This window comes from Pleurodeles waltl, chromosome 3_1 (assembly GCF_031143425.1).
Source record: "Pleurodeles waltl isolate 20211129_DDA chromosome 3_1, aPleWal1.hap1.20221129, whole genome shotgun sequence".
In the NCBI taxonomy this organism is placed as follows: Eukaryota; Metazoa; Chordata; class Amphibia; order Caudata; family Salamandridae; genus Pleurodeles; species Pleurodeles waltl.
The window spans coordinates 932,441,132-932,467,590 of NC_090440.1; the positions used below are offsets into that span (position 1 = coordinate 932,441,132).

The following is a 26,459-nucleotide window of genomic DNA, read 5'->3' on the forward strand; positions in this document are numbered from 1 at the left end:
TGGCCTGTTGGGCAATTTGATGCAGGGTACCACTGATAGGTCTAGCAGCGTTGTGTACCAGGGTTGCCTTGCCCAAGTTGGTGCTATCAATATGAGTTTGAGTTTGCTTTGACTGAGTTTGTTTACCAGGTAAGGAAGGAGAGGGAGAGGAGGAAAAGCGTAAGCAAATATCCCTGACCAGTTCATCCATAGGGCATTGCCTTGGGATTGTTCGTGTGGGTATCTGGATGCGAAGTTTTGGCATTTTGCGTTCTCCCTTGTCGCAAACAAGTCTATCTGAGGTGTTCCCCAGAGTTTGAAATAAGTGTTCAGAATTTGGGGGTGAATTTCCCATTCGTGGACCTGTTGGTGATCTCGAGAGAGATTGTCTGCGAGTTGATTTTGGATCCCTGGTATAAACTGTGCTATTAGGCGAATTTGGTTGTGAATTGCCCAATGCCAAATCGTTTGTGCTAGCAGGCTTAACTGCGTGGAGTGCGTCCCCCCCTGCTTGTTTAGATAATACATTGTTGTCATGTTGTCTGTTTTGACGAGAATGTATTTGTGAACTATTATTGGTTGGAAAGCTTTTAGTGCTTGAAAAACTGCTAGAAGTTCTAGGTGATTGATATGCAGTTTTGTTTGATGTACGTTCCATTGTCCTTGTATGCTGTGTTGATCGAGGTGTGCTCCCCACCCTGTCATGGAAGCATCTGTTGTTATTACGTATTGTGGCACTGGGTCTTGGAAAGGCCGCCCCTTGTTTAAATTTATGTTGTTCCACCACAGGAGCGAGAGGTAAGTTTGGCGGTCTATTAACACCAGATCTAGAAGGTGACCCTGTGCTTGAGACCACTGTGATGCTAGGCATTGTTGTAAGGGCCTCATGTGCAGTCTTGCGTTTGGGACAATGGCTATGCATGAAGACATCATGCCTAGGAGTTGTAATACCATCTTTGCCTGTATCTTTTGTGTTGGATACATGCGTTGTATGATGGTGTTGAAATTTAGAATTCTTTGTGGACTTGGGGTGGCTACTCCCTTTGATGTGTCTATTATGGCTCCTAGGTATTGTTGTACCTTGCGCGGCAGAATGTTGGATTTTGTAAAGTTGACGGTGAACCCGAGTTTGAAGAGGGTTTGTATGATCTGATTTGTGTGATTTGAGCACTGTATGAACGAATGGGCCTTGATTAGCCAGTCGTCCAAATATGGGAACACATGTATTTGCTGCCTTCTTATGTGTGCAGCGACTACCGCTAGACATTTGGTAAAGACTCTTGGTGCGGTTGTTAATCCGAAAGGCAGTACCTTGAATTGGTAATGTATTCCTTTGAATACAAACCTTAGGTATTTCCTGTGCGATGGGTGTATTGGTATATGGAAATAAGCGTCCTTGAGGTCTAGAGTTGCCATGTAGTCGTGTAGTTTTAGCAATGGCAATACTTCTTGTAGTGTGACCATGTGGAAGTGGTCTGATTTGATGAAAGTGTTCACTACTCTGAGGTCTAGGATTGGTCTCAGCGTTTTGTCCTTCTTTGGTATCAGAAAGTACAGTGAGTAAACTCCTGTGTTTATTTGTGTGTTTGGCACTAATTCGATTGCATTCTTTTGCAATAGTGCCTGCACTTCTATCTCCAGGAGATTGGAGTGGTGTGTTGTTAAATGTTGTGCTTTTGGTGGTATGTTTGGAGGGAATTGTAGAAATTCTATGCAATAACCATGCTGGATAATTGCTAGAACCCAAGTGTCTGTAGTGATTTCCTCCCATGCTTTGTAGTAATGACCTATTCTTCCCCCCACTGGTGTTGTGTGGAGGGGGTGAGTGACATGTGAGTCACTGTTTAGTAGTAGGGGCTTTGAAATCTTCCTCTATTTCTAGGGAATTGCCCTCCTCTATATTGTCCCCGAAAACCTCCTCTATACTGTCCCTGGTAACTGGACGGTGTTGCTTGTGAGGTGCTGGCTTGTGTGCTCTGACCCCGAAACCCCCCTCGAAAGGGCGTTTTACGGAATGTGCTGTAATTCCCTCTGCTCTGCGGGGAGTAGAGTGCGCCCATGGCTTTGGCAGTGTCCGTATCTTTTTTGAGTTTCTCAATCGCTGTGTTTAAAGATGTCTTTTGCGTGCCGGAGCATACCAGGGAGCATAGGCAGGCTTTGATACGAGCTGTGGGTGGAGGAGAGTGTGTTGAATAAAAAATCATCCTCGACCTGTTCTGAGTGGAGGCTTACGTTGTGAAATTGTGCTGCTCTAGCCACCACTTGAGAATACGCGGTGCTGTCCTCTGGTGGAGATGGCTTCGTAGGGTATGCCTCCGGACTATTATCTGACACTGGGGCGTCGTATAGGTCCCATGCGTCCTGATCTTGGTCACCCTGGCTCATGGTGGTGTGAGCTGGGGAGAGTGATGGAGTTTGTGCTGGTGAGACGTGAATCACGGGCGGAGGAGAGGGTGGTGGGGTAACTCTTTTCACCACTTTTGGTTGTGGTGTTTGTTCAGTCTGGAACTCCAACCTTCTCTTTCTCCTAATAGGGGGAAGGGTGCTTATCTTTCCTGTCCCCTGCTGTATGAAGATACGCTTTTGCGTATGGTCCACATCAGTTGCTTGTAGCTCTTCCTCAAACCTATGCTTTTGCATTTGGGAGGTTAGCGAGTGCTCTTCTGTATAAGAGCCTGAAGCTGGGTCGCTTGCAGTTTGTTTCGGCATCGAAACCCTGTCTGCGTGTTTTTTCGGCTCCGAGGTGACTTTTTTCTTTTTCGGGGCCGAAACCTCTCGGCGTCGATCTGCGTCGGTGCCGCTGTCTCGGCGTCGAGCCGTGTCCACACCGGCATCTCGGTGTCGAGGCTTGTCTACAGCACTTTCTCGGTCCCGAGAAGGCTGCGTGCCGGTGTCTCGACCGGAGTCGGACGATCTCGGCACTGTTTGGGCCTTTTTCGGTGCCGACGGTCGGTCACCGAATTTATGGGTGGAGCCATGGCCGGATGGCAGTGGCGTCCCCTGGGCCTTGTAAATGTGTCTCTGTGTGGTTTTCGACGTCTTACTCACGGTTTGTGTATCGTCGAATCCTTCGGAGTCTGAGTCTTGGATCGAGAAGGTACCTTCCTCTTCCTCTTCCTGTTCCTCGAACTCCTGTTGGGCTGTCGGTGCGGACGCCATCTGAAGTCTTCTGGCTCGACGGTCTCGGAGTGTTTTTCGGGACCGGAACGCACGACAGGCCTCGCAGGTGTCTTCGCTGTGCTCAGGCGACAGGCACAGGTTGCAGACCAAGTGTTGGTCTGTGTAGGGGTATTTATTGTGGCATTTGGGGCAGAAACGGAACGGGGTCCGTTCCATCGGCGTTCTTCAGCACGCGGTCGGGCCGACCAGGCCCCGACGGGGGATCGAAAAACTACCCTGAAGGGCACCGGAGCTCTTCGATCTGGCGTGGAATCTAAGTACGCCGATCCCGAACGCAACAATACCGACGAAAATCTTCCGAAATTAGCTAATCTTCCGTTCCGAAACTCGGAGCGACAGGAACACGTCCGAACCCGATGGCGGAAAAAAAACAATCGAAGATGGAGTCGACGCCCATGCGCAATGGAGACAAAAGGAGGAGTCACTCGGTCCCGTGACTCGAAAGACTTCTTCGAAGAAAAACAACTTGTAACACTCCGGCCCAACACCAGATGGCGAGCTATTGCAGAACATGCGTATCTACAGCGACAGATGCCATCGAACCACTGGTTTCCCCTGGCCAATACCTGACTGGACAAACCTATCCAGTCACCAATGCTGACAATCAAACTAAAGTACATCCCATGGCAATGGTAACTTTAGAGTGGGGAGGGGTCAATGGACTGAAACAGGTGGTGGTCTCCTCAAATATCCCAGTAGACTGTTTGCTTGGAAATGACCTGGAGTCCTCAGCATGGGCTGAGGTAGAACTGAAAACCCATGCAGCCATGCTGGGTATCCCTGAACTGGTGTGTGTCAAGACGAGGGCACAGTGCAAGGCACAGGGTGAAAAAGTAGAGCTGGAGTCTGGAAAAATGGCCCAGCCTACCAAGAGAAAAGGAAAATCAGCTGGGAAACCAGCTGCAACACAACACCAAAAAGAGAACCTCTCTTCTCAGGAAGAAGTTCTGCCCTCTGAGGGAACTGAGCCTATGGAACTGGAACCTTATCAGGTTGAGCTCTTAGGCCCAGGGGGACCCTCAAGGGAAGAGTTGTGTAAGGGACAAGAAACCTGTCCCTCTCTTGAAGGCCTTAGGCAGCAAGCTGCTGAAGACTCCAAAGGCAAGAAAAATGGAACACATAGGGTCTATTGGGAAGATGGACTCCTGTACACTGAGGCAAGAGATCCCAAACCTGGTGCCACTAGGAGAGTGGTAGTGCCTCAGGGTTTCAGAGAGTTTATTCTGACCTTAGCCCATGATATTCCCCTTGCTGGGCATTTGGGACAAACCAAGACGTGGGAGAGGTTAGTCAACCACTTCTACTGGCCCAATATGTCCCAGAAGGTTAAGGAGTTTTGCCTCTCCTGCCCCACCTGTCAAGCCAGTGGTAAGACAGGTGGGCATCCAAAGGCCCCCCTCATTCCAGTTTCAGTGGTGGGGGTCCCCTTTGAAAGAGTGGGTGTGGACATAGTTGGTCCACTAGAACCTCCCACAGCCTCAGAAAATATGTACATCCTAGTAGTAGTGGATCATGCTACTAGGTATCCTGAAGCTATTCCCCTTAGGTCGACTACTGCCCCTGCAGTAGCCAAGGCCCTCATTGGTATCTTTACCAGAGTGGGCTTCCCTAAGGAGGTGGTGTCTGACAGAGGTACTAACTTCATGTCAGCATACCTAAAACACATGTGGAATGAATGTGGAGTGACTTATAAGTTCACTACACCATATCATCCACAAACTAATGGCCTTGTTGAGAGATTCAACAAGACATTAAAGGGCATGGTCATGGGGCTCCCAGAAAAACTCAAAAGGAGATGGGATGTCCTCCTGCCATGTCTGCTTTTCGCTTACATAGAGGTGCCTCAGAAGGGAGTAGGATTCTCACCCTTTGAACTTCTGTTTGGCCACCCTGTAAGGGGACCACTTGCTCTTGTTAAAGAAGGCTGGGAGAGACCTCTTCATGAGCCTAAACAAGACATAGTGGACTATGTACTTGGCCTTCGCTCAAGGATGGCAGAGTACATGGAAAAGGCAAGTAAAAACCTTGAGGCCAACCAACAACTCCAGAAGTTGTGGTATGACCAAAAGGCTGCACTGGTTGAATTTCAACCAGGGCAGAAAGTCTGGGTTCTGGAGCCTGTGGCTCCCAGGGCACTTCAGGACAAATGGAGTGGCCCTTAGCCAGTACTAGAAAGGAAGAGTCAGGTCACCTACCTGGTGGACCTGGGCACAAGCAGGAGCCTCAAGAGGGTGATCCATGTGAACCGCCTTAAGCTCTTCCATGACAGGGCTGATGTGAATCTGTTGATGGTAACAGATGAGGACCAGGAAGCTGAGAGTGAGCCTCTCCCTGATCTCCTCTCATCAGACCCTAAAGATGGCTCAGTGGATGGAGTGATCTATTCAGACACCCTCTCTAGCCAACAGCAGTCTGACTGTAGGAAGGTCCTGCAGCAGTTTGCTCAACTCTTTTCCCTAACCCCTGGTCAGACACACCTGTGTACCCAGGATGTGGACACAGGAGACAGCATGCCTGTCAAAAACAAAATATTTAGACAGTCTGACCAAGTTAAGGAAAGCATCAAGGTGGAAGTCCACAAGATGCTGGAATTGGGAGTAATTGAGTACTCTGACAGCCCCTGGGCTAGCCCAGTGGTCTTAGTCCCCAAACCTCACACCAAAGAAGGAAAGAGAGAGATGAGGTTTTGTGTGGACTACAGAGGTCTCAACTCTGTCACCAAGACAGATGCTCATCCCATTCCTAGAGCTGATGAGCTAATAGACAAATTAGGGGCTGCCAAATTCTTAAGTACCTTTGACTTAACAGCAGGGTACTGGCAAATCAAAATGGCCCCTGGAGCAAAAGAAAAGACAGCATTCTCCACACCTGATGGGCATTATCAGTTTACTGTTATGCCCTTTGGTTTAAAGAATGCCCCTGCCACCTTCCAAAGGTTGGTGAATCAAGTCCTTGCTGGGTTGGAATCCTTTAGTGCAGCTTATCTTGATGATATTGCTGTCTTCAGCTCCACCTGGCAGGATCACCTGGTCCACCTGAAGAAGGTTTTGAAGGCTCTGCAATCTGCAGGCCTCTCTATCAAGGCATCCAAATGCCAGATAGGGCAGGGAACTGTGGTTTACTTGGGACACCTTGTAGGTGGAGGCCAAGTTCAGCCACTCCAGCCTAAGATCCAGACTATTCTGGACTGGGCAGCTCCAAAAACCCAGACTCAAGTCAGGGCATTCCTTGGCTTGACTGGGTACTATAGGAGGTTTGTGAAGGGATATGGATCAATAGTGACAGCCCTCACAGAACTTACCTCCAAGAAAATGCCCAAGAAAGTAAACTGGACTGTGGAATGCCAACAGGCCTTTGACACCCTGAAGCAAGCTATGTGCACAGCACCAGTTCTAAAAGCTCCAGATTACTCCAAGCAATTCATTGTGCAAACAGATGCCTCTGAACATGGGATAGGGGCAGTTTTGTCCCAAACAAATGATGATGGCCTTGACCAGCCTGTTGCTTTCATTAGCAGGAGGTTACTCCCCAGGGAGCAGCGTTGGAGTGCCATTGAGAGGGAGGCCTTTGCTGTGGTTTGGTCCCTGAAGAAGTTGAGACCATACCTCTTTGGTACTCACTTCCTAGTTCAAACTGACCACAGACCTCTCAGATGGCTGATGCAAATGAAAGGTGAAAATCCAAAACTGTTGAGGTGGTCCATCTCCCTACAGGGAATGGACTTTATAGTGGAACACAGACCTGTGTAAGGAAATGCCTCCTTGGCATGGTTACCCCCTGACTTTTTGCCTTTGCTGATGCTATGTTTTGAATTGAAAGTGTGCTGAGGCCTGCTAACCAGGCCCCAGCACCAGTGTTTTTTCCCTAACCTGTACTTTTGATTCCACAGTTGGCACACCCTGGCCTCCAGATAAGTCCCTTGTAAGTGGTACCCCTGGTACCAAGGGCCCTGATGCCAAGGAAGGTCTCTAAGGGCTGCAGCATGTCTTATGCCACCCTGGAGACCCCTCACTCAGCACAGACACACTGCTTGCCAGCTTGTGTGTGCTGGTGAGAACAAAACGAGTAAGTCGACATGGCACTCCCCTCAGGGTGCCATGCCAGCCTCTCACTGCCTATGCAGTATAGGTAAGACACCCCTCTAGCAGGCCTTACAGCCCTAAGGCAGGGTGCACTATACCATAGGTGAGGGCACCAGTGCATGAGCACTGTGCCCCTACAGTGTCTAAGACAAACCTTAGACATTGTAAGTGCAGGGTAGCCATAAGAGTATATGGTCTGGGAGTCTGTCAAACACGAACTCCACAGCACCATAATGGCTACACTGAAAACTGGGAAGTTTGGTATCAAACTTCTCAGCACAATAAATGCACACTGATGCCAGTGTACATTTTATTGTAAAATACACCCCAGAGGGCACCTTAGAGGTGCCCCCTGAAACCTAACCGACTATCTGTGTAGGCTGACTGGTTCCAGCAGCCTGCCACACTAGAGACATGTTGCTGGCCCCATGGGGAGAGTGCCTTTGTCACTCTGAGGCCAGTAACAAAGCCTGCACTGGGTGAAGATGCTAACACCTCCCCCAGGCAGGAGCTGTAACACCTGGCGGTGAGCCTCAAAGGCTCACCCCTTTGTCACAGCGCCGCAGGACACTCCAGCTTAGTGGAGTTGCCCGCCCCCTCCGGCCACGGCCCCCACTTTTGGCGGCAAGGCTGGAGGAAACAAAGAAAACAACAAGGAGGAGTCACTGGCCAGTCAGGACAGCCCCTAAGGTGTCCTGAGCTGAAGTGACTAACTTTTAGAAATCCTCCATCTTGCAGATGGAGGATTTCCCCCAATAGGATTAGGGATGTGACCCCCTCCCCTTGGGAGGAGGCACAAAGAGGGTGTACTCACCCTCAGGGCTAGTAGCCATTGGCTACTAACCCCCTAGACCTAAACACGCCCTTAAATTTAGTATTTAAGGGCTCCCCTGAACCTAGAAAAACGGATTCCTGCAACTAACAAGAAGAAGGACTGCTGAGCTGACAAACCCCTGCAGAGGAAGAACAGAAGACACCAACTGCCTTGGCCCCAGACTTACCGGCCTGTCTCCTGCCTTCCAAAGAAACCTGCTCCAGCGACGCTTTCCAAGGGACCAGCGACCTCTGAAACCTCTGAGGACTGCCCTGCTTCGAAAAAGACAAGAAACTCCCGAGGACAGTGGCACTGCTCCAAAAGAACTGCAACTTTGTTACAAGGAGCAGATTTAAAGACCCCTGCAACTCCCCGCAAGAAGCGTGAGACTTGCAACACTGCACCCGGCGACCCCGACTCGACTGGTGGAGAACAACCAACTCAGGGAGGACCCTTCGGCGACTCTACGACTGTGAGTAACCAAAGTTGTCCCCCCTGAGCCCCCACAGCGACGCCTGCAGAGGGAATCCCCAGGCTCCCCCTGACCGCGACTGTCTGAACTCCATTTCCCGACGGGTGGGAAAGACCCTGCACCCACAGCCCCCAGCCCCTAAAGAAACGGAACTTCTGTGCAGGAGTGACCCCCAGGAGGCCCTCTCCCTTGCCCGGTGGTGGCTACCCCGAGGAGCCCCCCCCCCCCGCCTGCCTGCGACGCTGAAGAGATCCCTTGATCTCTCATTGAAAACCATTGTGAACCCGACGCGTGTTTGCACACTGCACCCGGCCGCCCCCGCGCTGCTGAGGGTGTACTTTCTGTGCTACTTTGTGTCCCCCCCGGTGCCCTACAAAACCCCCCTGGTCTGCCCTCCGAAGACGCGGGTACTTACCTGCTGGCAGACTGGAACCGGGGCACCCCCTTCTCTCCATTGAAGCCTACGTGTTTTGGGCACCTCTTTGACCTTTGCACCTGACCGGCCCTGAGCTGCTGGTGTGATAACTTTGGGGTTGCTCTGAACCTCCAACGGTGGGCTACCTTGGACCGAAACCTGAGACTTGTAAGTGATTTACTTACCTGACAAAACTAACAATAACTTACCTCCCCCAGGAACTGTGAAAATTGCACTAAGTGTCCACTTTTAAAACAGCTTATTGTGTTTTATGTAAAAAGTATACATGCTAAAGTAATGATTCAAAGTTCCTAGAGTACTTACCTGCAATACCTTTCAAATGAAATATTACATGTAAAATGTGAACCCGTGGTTCTTAAAATAAACTAAGAAAAGATATTTTTCTATAACAAAACCTATTGGCTGGATTTGTCTCTGAGTGTGTGTTCCTCATTTATTGCCTGTGTGTATGTACAACAAATGCTTAACACTACTCCTTTGATAAGCCTACTGCTCGACCACACTACCACAAAATAGAGCATTAGTATTATCTCTTTTTACCACTATTTTACCTCTAAGGGGAACCCTTGGACTCTGTGCATGCTATTCCTTACTTTGAAATAGCACATACAGAGCCAACTTCCTACACTACTCCTTTGATAAGCCTACTGCTCGACCACACTACCACAAAATAGAGCATTAGTATTATCTCTTTTTGCCACTATCTTACCTCTAAGGGGAACCCCTTGGACTCTGTGCTTGTTACTTCTTACTTTGAAATAACACATACAGAGCCAACTTCCTACACCAAGTAATCTCCTTTTCCCATCAGAGAGATGATAACTTGCAGCGCTGTCATCTTGAATTTGTGTTTTATGAACTTTAGTGTCCTTAGGTCCAGTACTGGTCTTAATGACTTGTCTGGTTTTGGTACCAGGAAGTAGTTTTGAATACACCCCTGAGTTTTTGTTTTGGGGGTACTATTTCTACAGCTTGTTTGCTTATTAAGTCTTCAACTTCCTGTCATAGTCGTTATTTTCCTTCTTTTATTGTCTTGCTTTTTGGTGCTGGTATAGTTGGAGGTAATGTTGATAACTCTATGCCATGGCCATATCTTATAATATTTAGTATCCGTTTGTTGGAGATTAACATTTACCATTCCTTTAGAAATCCTCAGAATCTTCCTACGACTGGTGACTTGTGTAGGAGAGCCTACTGTGAGCAGTCGTTGCTTGCATGGGTTTCCCATTCTTCCCCTTCCCCGGCTGCAAAAGGGCTGTGGCACTTGTGGTGTACTGGCATTGGGGTGAAGTGGTAGCCTCACTCTACTGGTGACTGAAGGTTGTGTATGGTTGCTCTTGAGGCTGTTCAACTCCTCTGGGTCATGCCTCTTCTAAATGTTTTCTTGTACCACAGGGCTCCCATGGTCTTGGCTGTTTCATTATCTTTTTTTCATATACTGCAACACCTCATGCACTGCTTCTCCAAACAAGCTGTCCCATGTGAAGGTCATGTTAATATAACTGACTGGAGCTCCTGTTTGAGTCATGAGATTCTTAGCCAAGTGTGTCTCTAAGGTGGTGAGCATGCAAGGTTGCCTAATGGTGGTATTTGCCAACTCTAACACAGATTTGAGGCATAGATTGGAAATTGTCTTGTCCTCTTGTAGCACTTTGCACTCCACTGGCAGGTGTCCCATAAGCTCTTTCATCTTATCCCACTGCTAGTGGGCGTACCTGTTCAGCAGGGCATTTGAGCTGGCTATGCGCCATTACGTTGCTACAGACTTCTTGATTTTTCTCCTCACCAAGTCTACTCTCTTGCTTTCTTTGTCAAGGGCAAGCCCATGAGACATAAGGGTGTTTGCTCTTTTGTCAGCTGTTGCCACAATATGGAAGTCAGCTGACATGCTCCCCCATATGTAGGGAGGGGTCTATTGAAGCGAAGCGGTAACTTTTCCACTATTGGTGTTTTGGCTTTGGATGTGGCATATTTATTGAATGCCTCTCTGCCCTTGTCCAGTATACTGGAAGGAACTGGTTCCTTTTGTGGTCTGGTAGTAGTGTTTCTAGAAGGAAGCATGTCTGACTGCTCGTCTTCTAACTGAACCACATAAATAACTGCAGCTCTTTTGATAACTGTTGTAAGTGCTGTCATCCGTTGGTGGTGGCTGGGATTGATAGGGTTCTACTCCTTTATCTGGGGAGTCTAAATAGAGCTCCTGCCCCTTCGTCCACTGGCTCTCCCATTTGCTTGAGTTCATCCAGTTGTTGTTCCTCAAACTCAAAGAAATCCTCTTCCACGTCCTCCTGCAGTTCTGGAGTGATTGGGTTTTCCAGCGCCCCTGTTTGTGCTGTTTTAAAGGGATTCTGTATCTCAGAGAGATTCATCAAGTTTTCTTTTTTTGAGTAAGAGTTGAGTTCGGTCTTCAGATGCATTCTTTAAGCGCCAATGTAAGCAACTTCCTGTCGGTGTCAAGCTTGGAGGCTTCTCTGTGTTCGACGTTGAGCTTGAAAAACCCTTCAGTGTCGAAGTAGAGTGCTTCGCTGCCTGTGGGTCGCTGTCCTTTGCTACCTGTGTCAAGCAGCTTTTAGGTGCCTATGTGGACGCAGGCTTTGCGACCGTGTTGAGCTGCTTTTTGCTGTCTGCCTCCCATGCTATTGATCATCTCTCGTGGTAGAAGACAGTTTCAATGATCTGCCTCCAGTGGCATCTGTTGCTTCAGTTTGTGTGGCACCTTGGGTCTGACTTTGTCCTCCGATGTTTAACATTTTTATGATGATGCCAGTTTTCTGGAGTCTGAAACTTTTGTCTCGGTTGTTTCACAACACTGAGGGTTTACCTTAAGTCTAGCTTGTCTCTGGGGGTTCTTGTGCTCCTTACCCGCAGGCAAATCAATCACCTCCTCGAGGCTTGGTTCTTCTCCTCAGGTCTCGTCTGTCTCCTCCAGAAAGCTCTCCTACTCGTTAGATAGACCAAGGTCCTTTCAGGATCTCTTCGGTGATGCAATGGCGTAGTGTGCCCAGCTTTGTTTCTGCCTTGCCTTGATGGTCTTAGGCAAGAATTGTGCACACACTGCAGAGTCTTCCGAGCTGTGGTCCTTTGAGGGGACAGAGTTACAGACCTCATATGAGATTCTTTTTAGGAGTACTTGTGGAGGCACTTCTGGCAAACTCTAAAGGGGGTAAGCTCAATGCCCCTTCCTCATTCTACGACCATGCAGTGTTGGTGTCTCAGTCTTCTCAGCTTTGGTGTTCATCTCTGGTTTTCTGTGTCCTTTCAGTGATTTTCCATTCTATACCATTGTTACAGATCCCCTTCCCTTGACAGTGGTTCCTAAAGAAAAACTATTCTTGGCGCAGTTTCTTCTTTGACTCTGGACCTCTCCCTTAAGATTCCAGACCCAAAGGCAGAAAAAAAAATATCTAAAGAGGTCGACCACATCGAAGAATTTCCTAGGCATACATCTGACATCACTGAAGGAGGGGCATAAGTCCATATGATCGACAATGTCAACCAGAAAAAAAGAAAAAAAGAAAAAAATGACAGACTATAAGGCGCCCATTCCGGATGCAACCACTAGATAGCAGAATAATGTGAATCCAGAAAAGATTCATGCTACAAAACCATTGGTTCGTTCTGACAGTTTGACCCTTACTAATATTAGTCATAATTCGTCATCGTAATAACAATGTCTGTAACATAACGTGTATTTCTAAAGCGCACGTTCACCCGTAGGCCTCTTAGAACCGAATAACAGATGTTTTATTGTTACCCAACTCAATGGTACTCATTTTATCAACCTCAGAACTTGGATGAAAGGCTGAGTGGACCCGCCGGGAATTGAACCTGTGACCATGAGGTCAAACACAGGCCCCTACAGTGGATGCATTAGTCCACTAAGCCACCAGACCCAGCTGGTAACCCCATTATGACTCGGCTTTGTAGTATCGTCAGCCTCCTCTCTTGCTCGTCTTGAGCATACTGGTCATACAATTCATCATCCGCCTGGCATTTGATCTTTAGCTGGGTAAGACTAGTGGCTTCTCCAGGTGGTTCTTCATGCTGGGACTCGCTCTCCCTGATCAGGATCTTAGAAGACCAGAGCTTTATAATGCGGGTCTAAAATGATACTTGCAGGACGCACAAGTCGGAGTGAAACATTTCCTTTGTTATCGATTAGTGGATGCTGACAGATTTAAAGTAAGACTGGCAGTTGATGAACATGTCAATCAGATGATTTTGATTGTTTTTCCTTTACAATACTCCTCAGGAGAGGTCTTTTTTCAGCCTATCTGGATTTCTGTCAGAATTCTTTAAGATCTCTAGAGGTGGTTCTCCAGCGGCAGATGGTCATTCTCCTCAGACTTAGCTTCATGAGGAAATTTGTCACACTCCAGATGCCATTTAATTGGTCTTTTGCCTTCATGGATACTGGTATGAGTTGACTTCATCTGAGGAACCCTAGTTGACATCTTCTAAAACCAACGGATCAAGTACTTCCTGGTCATTTAGGATGTCTGACAAGAACTTACACAACACCTTACAGTCTTTATTCTTATACTATGGGTAAAGGCACATATACATTCACTGTGTGATTCATTCGCCAACAGTCTTCTTCCCACAAAAACCACAAGCTATGAATGTTTTATTAGCGAAAGTGGAGCATCAGCCATTCCCAAAAAGGAAACAAAATATTTCATAGCTATCACAGATCACTTTTGCTGTGGCACAGGCGTAGGAAATGCCAAAAACGTAACAATTCAGGGCATTCTAAGGAAAAAATGGCATGTAGAATAATCTCTTAGCGGAACTCCGAAATGGACGACTTTTCTCAGTATGTGCTAAAGAAATCGGTTCTGAAGCTTTAATCTTTTCTGGGTTCACATGCTATAGTAAACCAAAGGTCAGGGTGTTCTTAATTTTGATTTATATGGACATTTCTTGATACAGCTATTGTAATAACCTCCAAATTACTACACGGTTTGGCGTAGGCAAAACAGACTTTGACAATGACTTCTTAGTCCACTTGCACAAAGTGGTGCAGAAAAGGTAAAACTCAATTCTGTTGCAAAAAGAAAGGCAAAGCACTGAAAATATCTTACAGAACGTCTACTGCAAGAAAAGAGAAGATGCAACAGTTTAAAAGTAAGAGAAAGTATGTGCAATCCTCACATAGTAGAAAAAAGGAAATCAATAGGCTCAAGCCTGACTGTCTCGACATAGTAATAGCTCTGGTGCAACAGAATGGTTCTAATGGTATGGCTACACCAAATAATGAGGAACCTGTAAAGAATGTCACACTTAAAAAATGCATTAAATGTCTCATGGCACAAAGCTGTATATATCTTTTCAAACATGGCTGAACCTGAAAAGAAATGATTCGATGAAAAATGAGCCAAACACTCACCCTTACAGGAGATAGACTTGGTGAAGCACTTTGAACTTTCTTTGCTGGTGGTGCGGGTGACCATGCTGGCGAGGGAGAACGTGATTTGGATGGTGATGGTGGTGGGAGCATCTTTTGAGGTGGTGGCTCTGGTGATCCTGAGACGGATCTGGACGAAGACACTCTCCTCACAGGCAGTGGACTAGGAGAAGCCCTTAAAATGAAGATGGATTTTCAATAATCACAATATATATATGATGTTGCCTTAGAACATGCAAAACGTTGCTGTGCAATACATTTTCATAAAAGGAGTCCAGTAATCCTGTCTAATGTCCTACGAAATGCAGTGTTGGTCTACAACTCTCTCTCTCCAAACTGAGTTTTCTCACTGTCCATTTCAAAATGCACTTTGAAGACTGAGCTTCTTATATATAGTTAGGACATATTCAAAGCCCCTAGCTATCTACGAAATCACCCACAAGGTAGATTAAGCCACTGAAGATTGAATAATTACCTCAGTATCACATACACACCCTGTCCTAATGATCCTTTAAACTGCTTTGGAAGAGATCTATGACTTCAAAGTCAAGAATGTTTCTAACAATCCAAAAGACTTAAAGAATCATCCTAGAGAGTGCCAGCTGGGCATCTGCTGCTCCAGAGCTATCCTCCTCCCCAAGCCAGTTGTAACATAAGTCATATGCTAATATGAAGCATCTCACTTGCTAGCTGAAAAAGGACACTAAAACCATAATCCGCCAAAGTGTCTAACTGTTCCTTCAGGAAGTAATCTCATTACAGCACGTGGTCCTTCAAAAAACTGACCTCTCTTCATGATATACAACCACACTAGAATAATCTTGCATTTAAAAAAAAACAAAAAAAAAACCACAGCTCTTCCACCTACTACTTGTTACACAGGGTTCTGACATAACTTTATTAGCTACTTTAGCACTCCCACCCTTCCATCACTATCCTGGGCTCAAACGCGTTCTATACCTATCCCTGCACCCAAACAACTTATCCAAACCTATTGGCTATATTAGCTTAACCTCTCCATCACATTACTGTTGTTCACGGAAACAAATCTGCTACTCTGACATCAAAGAGGTAAGCCTTCCTTCCCCTAGGAAGGAGCGAGACTAATAAGCGTACTGAAATTACTTTTAAAAGTCCAAATTTAGTTAAGGCACTATGGGAAAGTAAGAGGCAGTTTGAATAAGGGGGGGGGAAACACTTGTTGAGCCCACCACAAGCAAATACCCCGCATGCTTCTAGGAGCCAGACACCTGTTCGAATAAAGAAATGGGTCAGGAGGATAACCCAAAATACAGGAATGCGTTGGCCACTGGTTCATTGTTAAAGGGCACCACAAGAGGAAACTGTTTTAGGGAATTTGTGGACAAGAAGCTAATAATTATAATCAGGATCTCTGGTGAAGGACCGCTATGCATAGCCTAGCAGCATATCTCAAAGGAGTGGGCATGGCTATCAAGTGCATTACATTCCAACCTTTAGCCCCAGGCCTCAAAAGAATAAAATATGTCAAAGGTGCGCCTGGCTTAAAAATAAGCTCATGGAACATGAGAGGTCTCACTGATTGCACAATCAAGGAAAAAAGAATTGTGGAAAAGTAACATTATTGCTCTTCAAGAAACATGGGCAATAAACAACTCTCCCTGGCCTGATTTCACTGCATATGAATCCCCCACAATGGCCTCACAAGCAGGGAACCCTGCCTCTGGTGGGTGTCAATCTATGTAAAGAATGAGTTAGTGGCAACAACTAAGGTATTAAAAGCAGGGAAGGGGGATTACATTATTGTAAATATGGCCCTCACTTGTAGTGGGCATATGAGGCTAAGTAAAACCCTCATTGTAAGCAGAATATATTTACACACTTCCAGGCCAAGAAGAGATGCAACTTTGACATTACTGCTTCCAAGTCTGCGGGACCTTAGCAACTCTTACCCAGATGAGATGTGAATAATCATGGAATACTTGAATTGCAACTTAATGCAAGAGGATCTGAATAACCGCTTGGTAGTGCGGACATCTGTTTTCAGAATGGCTACACTGGACTATATCTGGGTATCTGTGGCCCATCTTTATCTCATAGGTAAATCTGAAGTATGCATGACTTTGGCAAGCGATCACACTATTTTTTAGCTGTGAAGCCTTAACTCTGCAACCCTGCCATCCCAATGCGGCCCTCATTGGGAGCAAGATGATCTGAAACCAATTAATGGGGTGAGTTGGAATATATAAAATCGAGAGCAGTATGGAAAGTGTGTATAGGAGTTCCTAGGATGATTTTGATTGAGGTTGAGGTACACCCCCACCTAAACCTTTGTGGGGCACCTGGCTACATTTTTACAGGAGATGGATGGTTCTCCCAGCAGAAATATTTGCTTTAAGGCAGTGGTTCTCAACCTGTGGTCCGGGACCCGTTGGGGTCCGCAAAGCCTTCTCAGCCGGTCTGCGACTGCTTAGAAAATTAAAAAAATATTAATAAATATTGACAAATTAGTTCTCTAACTTACAGTAATGACTCCGGGGGGGCGGGGGGGGGGGGGGGGGGGGGGGGGATCCCCGGATTCCAATGAATTTTCAGTGGGGCTCCCTGGGTTCAAGTAATGATAAAGTGGGGGTCCACAGAAGTCAAAAGGATGGGAACCACTGCTTTAAGGAATAATTCCAGTCCCACTCCTATAAAAAACAGCATAGGTCAAACATGGGCCCGAAAACAACAAATAAATAAAGCACAGAGAATCAGAAGCCACAATGAGGGAGAGTAAGTGGCTGCAATCCCAGTTCTCCAGACTAAAGAAAAAAACAACAACATCCAAAAAAAGGAGGAACAAACAAGGAAATGGGTCGGATTCACAGGAAATTATAAAATCAAAGCATCAAAGAAATTTCTGGAAGTGGAATAATAAAACCCTCACCTCAAAGCCTCAGCTGACAGGTGGTAATGTTGCCTTATCTGACTGGGAATTACATGTTTCAAGTCTATATAGGGAACAGGAGGAAGTGACTATCACAAAGGGAAATTACAGTGCGGGTTGTGGCAAGACCTTGCATCTGTCTCCAAGACCATCAAGTTCTGTGGTTGGTGACCTGACAACAATCAGCCCAACGCAAGTAATGAAGGTGATTAAAGCAATGCGTCCAGGGGGTGCCCCTGGTTTAAGTGGCTTCCCGGCTGCAGTATATTAATGAGCTCCAACGAGATGGGCCTAGGTTATGGCCCACCTTTTCCTAACAATAATTGCCAGGGTCAGTCATTGCAGAGTCATGGAGGGGCTCACTACTTGTACCAATACACAAAAAGGGACCCAGGTCATCTCCCGGGAATGATAGGCTAACTGTGCTCCTTGATACAGAAGGGAAATATTTTGCTATCATTTTAAACACGGAGCTCCAAGCTTGAGCCGATAGCACCAATGTAATCCCCTTCTAGTCAAACTGGCTTTCAAAGGGGAAGCCATAATGAGGACAATCTTTCTGTCTGGGCCACGCAAGTGAAGCAACTATGGCTATCAAGGTAAAGGCTCTATATGCATGCTTTATAGACTTACAAACTGCTTTTGACAGGATTTCGAGATTGAGGTTCTGGGAAAAACTGCTGGCCTGGGCAATTCCAAGTAACCTATTAAACGCTATCCTTGCACTTTATATAGACATGTGGGTTAAAAATAAAGGTCAGCACCAGATGGTCCACCACAGAAAAAAATCTGGACTGACAAGAGCCTAAAACAAGGATGCATATTGGCACCATTGTTATTTAACTTATATCTGGCTCAGCTAGAGAGGGTGACTCCAAATTGGGCTGCAGCGACTATTTAATGCGCTCGCGGTCTATTGCCGGAAAACAGCCTAAAAATTAATGTTACAAAAACAAGTCTTGGTAATCTCATCAAAACTGAAAAAGCGTGGGGCCCGGTTCATTGAGAGGAGCACTGTGGAAGTAGTGGAAGCCTACAAATACTTGGGGATTTGGTTGGACCATAGGGGCTGCACTTCAGCCCATTTCCACACCCCGTAAGCAGGTACAAACTCATTGGAGCAGGCCTTTCGTAAACTACAGAAATCATTGGTGAACCATGACTTAAGACCACTGTTAAAGGTGATGGGATTTAACTACTTCCACCTTTAACACATGGTGCAATCATATATAGACAGAAAATGGCCAATTGGCTTGACAGGACACAATCAATCTGCTAAAGCAGAGTATTCTCTCTGCTAAACTGCACAGCGCATGCCCAAATCCATCAGGAATTCGGTCTAATTTCCCAGCACTAGGCTCTTAAAGCCACATTTTTAATATACTGTGCGAAAGCCAAGCAGGCAAAAGAAGGCACATTAAAAAGCATAATTTGAGAAACAATAAACTATCAGATCAATTGGCAAAAGTATTCTAGTCAAAGACCATGGAGAACTGGGAAAGTGGTCTCTCAGTGGCAACAGCCTGCAGATTAATAACCAAGCAATAACTAACCAAGCAAGCAAAGTTAATCTCCAGGGAGCAGGACTGCAAGACAATCAAGAAATGCGCTCACTGTAGGTGGGCAGCCACTCTTTACGAGCCAGGGGCTTTGCCGATTCATCTTTCCTTGCCGTTTAGTGCGGCCCTCAAGCAGGAGTTAATGAGACTGCATTAGGGGCTAATTCCACTAAAAACCTACAGGTATGGTTGGCGACATTTTGAAGCCCAGGACAGGCATTGCAGATACTATGCCAGGCAGGAGGAATCACTAATCCATATCCTGTGTGTATGTGAGAATCAGCTCCCACAAAGTATTCTGGCTCCAACCAATATGGTCCGCTCTACATATGCACACTTGCAGAGCAGCCATGGAAGCATGCATGAAAAGTGAGTGTTCACAGTTGGCAGCTAGATTCATTAAGTCCCTGAGAGCGGCCTGGTCCCCATCACTAAATGCTGCAGACACTATATCTTGCACCGTTGATTATTTGATCTTTGCTTGCTCCAGCGATTTCTTAGAGGCTTGGAGCTCAGATTGAGATCAGTTTGGCACCCTGCTTAGGGTCTAAGTTTTGCACTTTAGACTTCCCTTGTTGTTAACTTCTGCTCTTAATTACTAAGTGCTTATATAAAGCCATTTTTGTTAAAGAAAGAAATTTATGAAGGCATGTTTTATTGTAATGTTTTGAAATAATTGCACAATTAAGAGTGTATCTATCTCTTTTACAGGAACATTTTCTCCTCATCATGTGCCCCATGATAACACCTATACCCTCCCCTATCTCCAATATTTCCTTTCTCTAGTACATCATCATCTCCAACTACCCCTTCATCATTCCTCCCTTTGTCCTTCTATAACACTCAACCCTTACCTTTCTGACTGTATGGCTCCAAATAATCACTCCCATTGCTATCCTGACATCAATCAGCTTCAACTGTCTTGCTTCTCCCCACTCATTACTTTTAACAACCTATCAGGTATTCTCCTCTATTTTCACTTGCAAATCCTCATTTCATCCATGTAACCTGCTCACCCCTCCTCCCTTAATTCATAAAGACAAGCTCATCTTGCTCTTCCATCGTCCATACTACTCTTCCTCATATACCTACCCTCCAAATTCACCTCAACCTCATCTCCCTCAGGTACCTCATTTATTACGTACCTCACTAGTCTGCTAAAACACGAGAATGACTATCACTTCCTGTCAATCCCAACTAACCCAATCACATACCAAGAGTGGCACAACCTCACTGATCACTACTCACTATCCATATCCTCAACACCACATAAGCCTTGAACAAGAAAAAAAGCTTAACATGAACATTGACCTTCTGTCAGACATGTACCAGCTTTTTGTTAATGAAACATACTTGTACCTACTGGACGATTCTGGGCCAAAAAACCTTACAAGACATCACACCATTATAAAGACTGGAAGTTGCAGCTCTGCACAGATGGTCAATGTCTATATAACTCATACTAAATGTCCTACTTCAGAATGCAAATTACTGCTGGCCATTGGTCTCTCACCTCCTTCACTTTCTCCTTGATTGCAGACCATGCACAGAGCTCTTCTGAAATTTGGCTAGGTTTGCACTACACAAACACGTAAGTACAGACCTCCTACTTACAATCACTCATTCCGAGACCTCCTGATATACGGTCTTGGATACCACAAAATACATTAAAATAATTGCATTGAGTAATATGTTACTTACCTGTTGTAACAATGTTTCTGGTGGATACTGCATTAACCTGCATCTTCCTCATCTGGAGAACAATCCCAGGGGTCAGACTGAATCTAGAAACTTCAAATCTCTAATGTCACTGGTCGGGGATGCTTGCTTTGGTTGACGCTGGAAGAGATGTCAGATTACAACCTCAAAGCCTTATTGCGCCCACCCCAGCGCTACGTTGTAGGAAGCAGAGTTCTGGTTGCAGTATCCCCCCTACTTTTTGATGCAACTTTGACTGAAGTGCACTTGGTTCCTGCTAACCAGGTCCCAAGTGCCAGTATTACTTCCCCCAAAACAAGACACCTGGTCGCTTGATCCGCAAGTGGCCAGGCCCCTTTAGCACCTCTCTAAGCCCCTAGTAAGAGGTACCCCTGGTACCTAGGGCCTAGGTTTCTAAAGAGGGTCCCTAAGAGCTGCAGCACAACTTATGCCACTCAGAGGGACTTAACACCAAACTCATGCAGAATACCATTGCAGAATGTGTGACAAGGTGCTCCCTAAAAGTGAAAAACCGACATGGCACACTATGTGCAATTATTTGTACGTCACCCACTACAGGAGGCCTTACAGCCCTAAGGCAGGGTGCATTATACTACATAAGTGGGCATATCTGCAAGAGCAGCTATGCCCCTACTATGTATGTCGATTCTTAGTATAATCAGTAAACAAGGAAGTAATTTTAAGTACATGTACTGGGCACTGGTCAATGAGAGTTCCCCCGCTACATGATGGCTTCACTGAAAATAGGGACATCTTGTACTAATAAACCCTCACTGATTCCAGCGATGGATTAAATACATGCAGCCAGAGGGTACCTTAGAGGTGCCCCCTGAAAACCTACCAACTGCTTGTGAGCTCACTGACTCGTTCTAACTAGTCTGCCACCAACAGACAAGAACCTGGCCTCCAAGGGTGAAAGACTTTGCTCTTGGGAGGTCAGAAACAAAGCCTGCTCAAGCAGGGATGTTACAAACCCCTCCCCACGGAATAATCCGCATTCAAAGGCAAGAGTCTTCAAAGCAGCCCACCACCTTTGGTATGCAGAACTGGCTCTCCTCAGCGGAGGATGCCCATCCCACTGCCCCAAGACCCATCTGACACCTGGACAGAGAGGAAAATTAGCTATGCAGAAGCTGTAATGCACTTCCAGGCTGGACACACCCCTAGGGTCACCAGTTTGAAGTGGACACAGTCTAGGAAATTCCACCATCTTGTGTGTGATGGTATTTAGGAACTCTGAAAAAGGTGATTCTCACTTCCCACGGGAAGTGGTAATCTAGGGGGTGTAGTGACCCCAAAGGTAATTAGCCCATTAGCTACTACCCTTCACTCCCCTAACACCCTAAACTGAGTATTTCCTTGATACCAGGAAGACAGATCTTTGTTGGACGCAAAGGATAGAGTGGACAAGAAGTCTGCTGAATCCGAGAACCACGGAGCACGACAGACTTTGTGCCAACCCTGCTAGCCGGCCTGCTGCACCCGACCCTCGAGGAACCAAGTCATCAGCCCTGCTGTTGCAGCCTCCAAGAAATCAAGAGTGCTGCCAGTGCTTTGCTAATTACCTAAGAGAACTCCCTTGGCGCAGAGGAGGTGCTTCCCTGCATCTGCAGGTACCCAAAGAAAGAACTGTGAGGACCGGGATCGCTAAAAACCAGGAGGATGTTGCATCAAATAAAAGGCAAAAAGGAACATACAGCAAACAGGTACTCAACAGCGACTTACAGGGCCAATCTTCCAGACTTAAGTTGAGGAGCATGGGGCAGGGTCCTAGGCCACACCAACAGGCCTTCCTGGGCAGCACTGGGGCCGTTCGGTGCAGAGATGCAGTTCAGTATCTGGGGCCCTGTTTAAGTCAATGGGGATCGGTCCGGCTAGGAAGATGCTGCAGGTAGGAACTGGGGGGCCAGCTTGGGTGATCCAAGTTGTGGGGTGTGCTAAGTCCTAAGCAACCAAATTGAGAGGGAGAGAGCACAGACACTGGAGTCCTAGTAAACAATATTTCAGTGAACACAGTCAAAGCACAGACAGCAGGGAGAAAGTGGGAGTAACCATGCCAAAAAGAGGGTACTTTCCTACACCTGTGGCAGGCTAAAAATTACGCTGCTTGCAACATATATCTTGTACATTCACAGCTCGAATGGTTGTTGAGCTCAGTGGGGAAAACACACTGAGGGCAAGTTTGACAATGTACAAGGGTCTGGAGGCTGTAACAAGCCTGGAACAAACACATGAATGCCACACATTCACAATTCCAACTGTAGATGGAAACCTACCACAGCATATGGCTCTATTTGGCCTTGGAACAGTTCTGGGAGAGAGACAAAAAGGTACTGCTGGATGTATTGACCCAGAGGCATAAAAGCATAATCAGTTAGCCTTCAGACATACCCTACCTTACTCCTCTGCTCAACAAAGACTTGGAGGACAAAACAGCAGTAGATAGTCAACTTTGGCAAACTGATAACATAAACCCCACCAAAACAGCAACCTCCTTCTGCATATTCCCCACTGACTCAATTACTAGTATATTATCATCAGAGGTAGGTCTGAGTGAACAGTATGTAAAAGAGCAGATAGAGGACCACTACAAAAGCTCATGCAGTAGTTGTCTTATCATAAATCGGCTTTGTTTCGCGTATCCAAATGTTAGACAGACAATAAAAATACCTATCGCCCTAAGCAGGGGAGAAAAAGTTATATACAGAGTATGGTTCATGTTACAAGTGTTTGTTTGAAAATTATCTTTTTTTTTTTTTTTTTAACATGACAAACCAACAAAAATGTATCTTTTGAACTGTATTCTATACAACCATTAACATAGAAGGGCTAAATAAGAGTCCAAACTATAAAAATGTTTTTGCTAGCAAGAATAAGGTTGGGTGGTGAGGGTAATGCTGGGACCCCAGACTTGACACAAATCATATTTGACTAACTTACAAAGAATCACAGGCCTTACAGGGAGAAAGTAATGTGCACGGTTTGTTCAGTCTGGTGGTCTCAATGTGAAGTGTTTTAAACTGCAAGATCTTGAATAAAAACTTAACTAAATTCACTTCCCAAAGAACAAAAACAAATATCCAAGGAGGAAAGAATACTGCAACCTGTAAAGAAGAAGGATGTAGTGAATCAGTTACCTTGTAGAATACCCTTGTCTATGACGATAGAAAACAAGAATTTGCAAAAAATCGATCTGATCCTAGTATGGTGCATGCACAATAAGACACCCATATACTTATAAAAACACAAATAAGTTGTAGGAAGCTGGCTCTGTATATACTATATCAAAATGAGATATAGTGTGCACAGAGTAGAGGGGTTCCCCAAGAGGCTTGACAGAGGCAAGCATCCTGAGACCGGTTTCAGCGTATCACCCTTCATCAGCCAGGCTAGCTTGAATCCAGTGGGGCACTGAGAAAGGGACCCACATCTGGGCATACCCTAGCCACTTAGGCCGCACAAGCCAACATCACAAAACAAAATAAAATGATGGAAGGAGGGTTGAAACATTTCAAACACTCACCCCAGTCACAGATCTGGGTTTAATCCATCGTTATTTTGCTCCCCACGTCACCCCAGTTTGGACCCAGCTGTAAAGAAATGGCTTCCTGTTGCAGTTACCCCCCACTTTTTGCCTGATACTGATGCTGACTTGACTGAGAAGTGTGCTGGGACCCTGCTAACCAGGCCCCAGCACCAGTGTTCTTTCACCTAAAATGTACCATTGTTTCCACAATTGGCACAACCCTGGCACCCAGGTAAGTCCCTTGTAACTGGTACCCCTGGTACCAAGGGCCCTGATGCCAGGGAAGGTCTCTAAGGGCTGCAGCATGTCTTATGCCACCCTAGGGACCCCTCACTCAGCACAGACACACTGCTTGCCAGCTTGTGTGTGCTGGTGAGGACAAAATGAGTAAGTCGACATGGCACTCCCCTCAGGGTGCCATGCCAACCTCACACTGCCTGTGGCATAGGTAAGTCACCCCTCTAGCAGGCCTTACAGCCCTAAGGCAGGGTGCACTATACCACAGGTGAGGGCATAGGTGCATGAGCACTATGCCCCTACAGTGTCTAAGCAAAACCTTAGACATTGTAAGTGCAGGGTAGCCATAAGAATATATGGTCTGGGAGTCTGTCAAAAACGAACTCCACAGCTCCATAATGGCTACACTGAATACTGGGAAGTTTGGTATCAAACTTCTCAGAATAATAAACCCACACTGATGCCAGTGTTGGATTTATTAAAAAATGCACACAGAGGGCATCTTAGAGATACCCCCTGTATTTTACCCAATTGTTCAGTGCAGGACTGACTGGTCTGTGCCAGCCTGCTGCTGAGAGACGAGTGTCTGACCTCATGCGGTGAGAGCCTTTGTGCTCTCTGAGGACAGAAACAAAGCCTGCTCTGGGTGGAGGTGCTTCACACCTCCCCCCTGCAGGAACTGTAACACCTAGCAGTGAGCTTCAAAGGCTCAAGCTTCGTGTTACAATGCCCCAGGGCACTCCAGCTAGTGGAGATGCCCGCCTCCTGGACCCAGCCCCCACTTTTGGCGGCAAGTCCAGGAGAGATAATGAGAAAAACAAGGAGGAGTCACTGGCCAGTCAGGACAGCCCCTAAGGTGTCCTGAGCTGAAGTGACTAACTTTTAGAAATCCTCCATCTTGCAGATGGAGGATTCCCCCAATAGGATTAGGGATGTCAAAAAGGGTGTACCCACCCTCAGGGCTAGTAGCCATTGGCTACTAACCCCCCAGACCTAAACACGCCCTTACATTTAGTATTTAAGGGCTTCCCTGAACCTAAGAATTCAGATTCCTGCAACTTACCTGAAGAAGAAGGACTGCTGAGCTGAGAAACCCCTGCAGAGGAAGAACAGAAGACACCAACTGCCTTGGCCCCAGACTTACCGGCCTGTCTCCTGCCTTCCAAAGAAACCTGCTCCAGCGACGCTTTCCAAGGGACCAGCGACCTCTGAATCCTCTGAGGACTGCCCTGCTTCAAGAAAGACTAGAAACTCCCGAGGACAGCGGCACTGCTCCAAAAGAACTGCAACTTTGTTTCAAGGAGCAGATTTAAAGACCCCTGCAACTCCCCGCAAGAAGCGTGAGACTTGCAACACTGCACCCGGCGACCCCGACTCGACTGGTGGAGAAACAACGCTTCAGGGAGGACCCTCCGGCGACTCTACGACTGAGTAACCAAAGTTGTCCCCCCTGAGCCCCCACAGCGACGCCTGCAGAGGGAATCCCCAGGCTCCCCCTGACCGCGACTGTCTGAACTCCATTTCCCGACGGCTGGAAAAGACCCTGCACCCGCAGCCCCCAGCACCTGAAGGACCGGAACTTCTGTGCAGGAGTGACCCCCAGGAGGCCCTCTCCCTTGCCCAGGTGGTGGCTACCCCGAGGACCTGTAAGTGACTTGCTTACCTGCTAAAACTAACAATAACTTACCTCCCCCAGGAACTGTGAAAATTGCACTAAGTGTCCACTTTTAAAACAGCTTATTGTGTTTTAGGTAAAAAGTATACATGCTAATGAAATGATTCAAAGTTCCTAAAGTACTTACCTGCAATACCTTTCAAATGAGATATTACAGGTAGAATTTGAACCTGTGGTTCTTAAAATAAACTAAGAAAAGATATTTTTCTATAACAAAACCTATTGGCTGGATTTGTCTCAGTGTGTGTTCCTCATTTATTGCCTGTGTGTATGTACAACAAATGCTTAACACTACTCCTTTGATAAGCCTACTGCTCGACCACACTACCACAAAACCGAGCATTAGTATTATCTCTTTTTGCCACTATCTTACCTCTAAGGGGAACCCTTGGACTCTGTGCATACTATTCCTTACTTTGAAATAGCACATACAGAGCCAACTTCCTACACCAGCCATATGCAAAT

The 26,459-nt window shown here is 46.4% G+C and overlaps 1 protein-coding gene across 5 annotated transcripts in view; it reads right to left on the bottom strand.

The window, feature by feature from the left end:
- The window catches only part of SRRM1 (serine and arginine repetitive matrix 1), a 657,402-nt gene that overhangs the window by 92,241 nt on the left and 538,702 nt on the right, over positions 1-26,459 (bottom strand). For 4 of the 5 annotated variants that reach the window (XM_069223933.1, XM_069223931.1, XM_069223935.1 and 1 more), the window contains one exon: positions 14,353-14,545. In XM_069223933.1, the coding sequence (XP_069080034.1) occupies positions 14,353-14,545 (193 nt within the window). The remainder of the gene's footprint in view (positions 1-14,352; positions 14,546-26,459) is intronic. The other variant, XM_069223932.1, reaches the window with a different exon arrangement.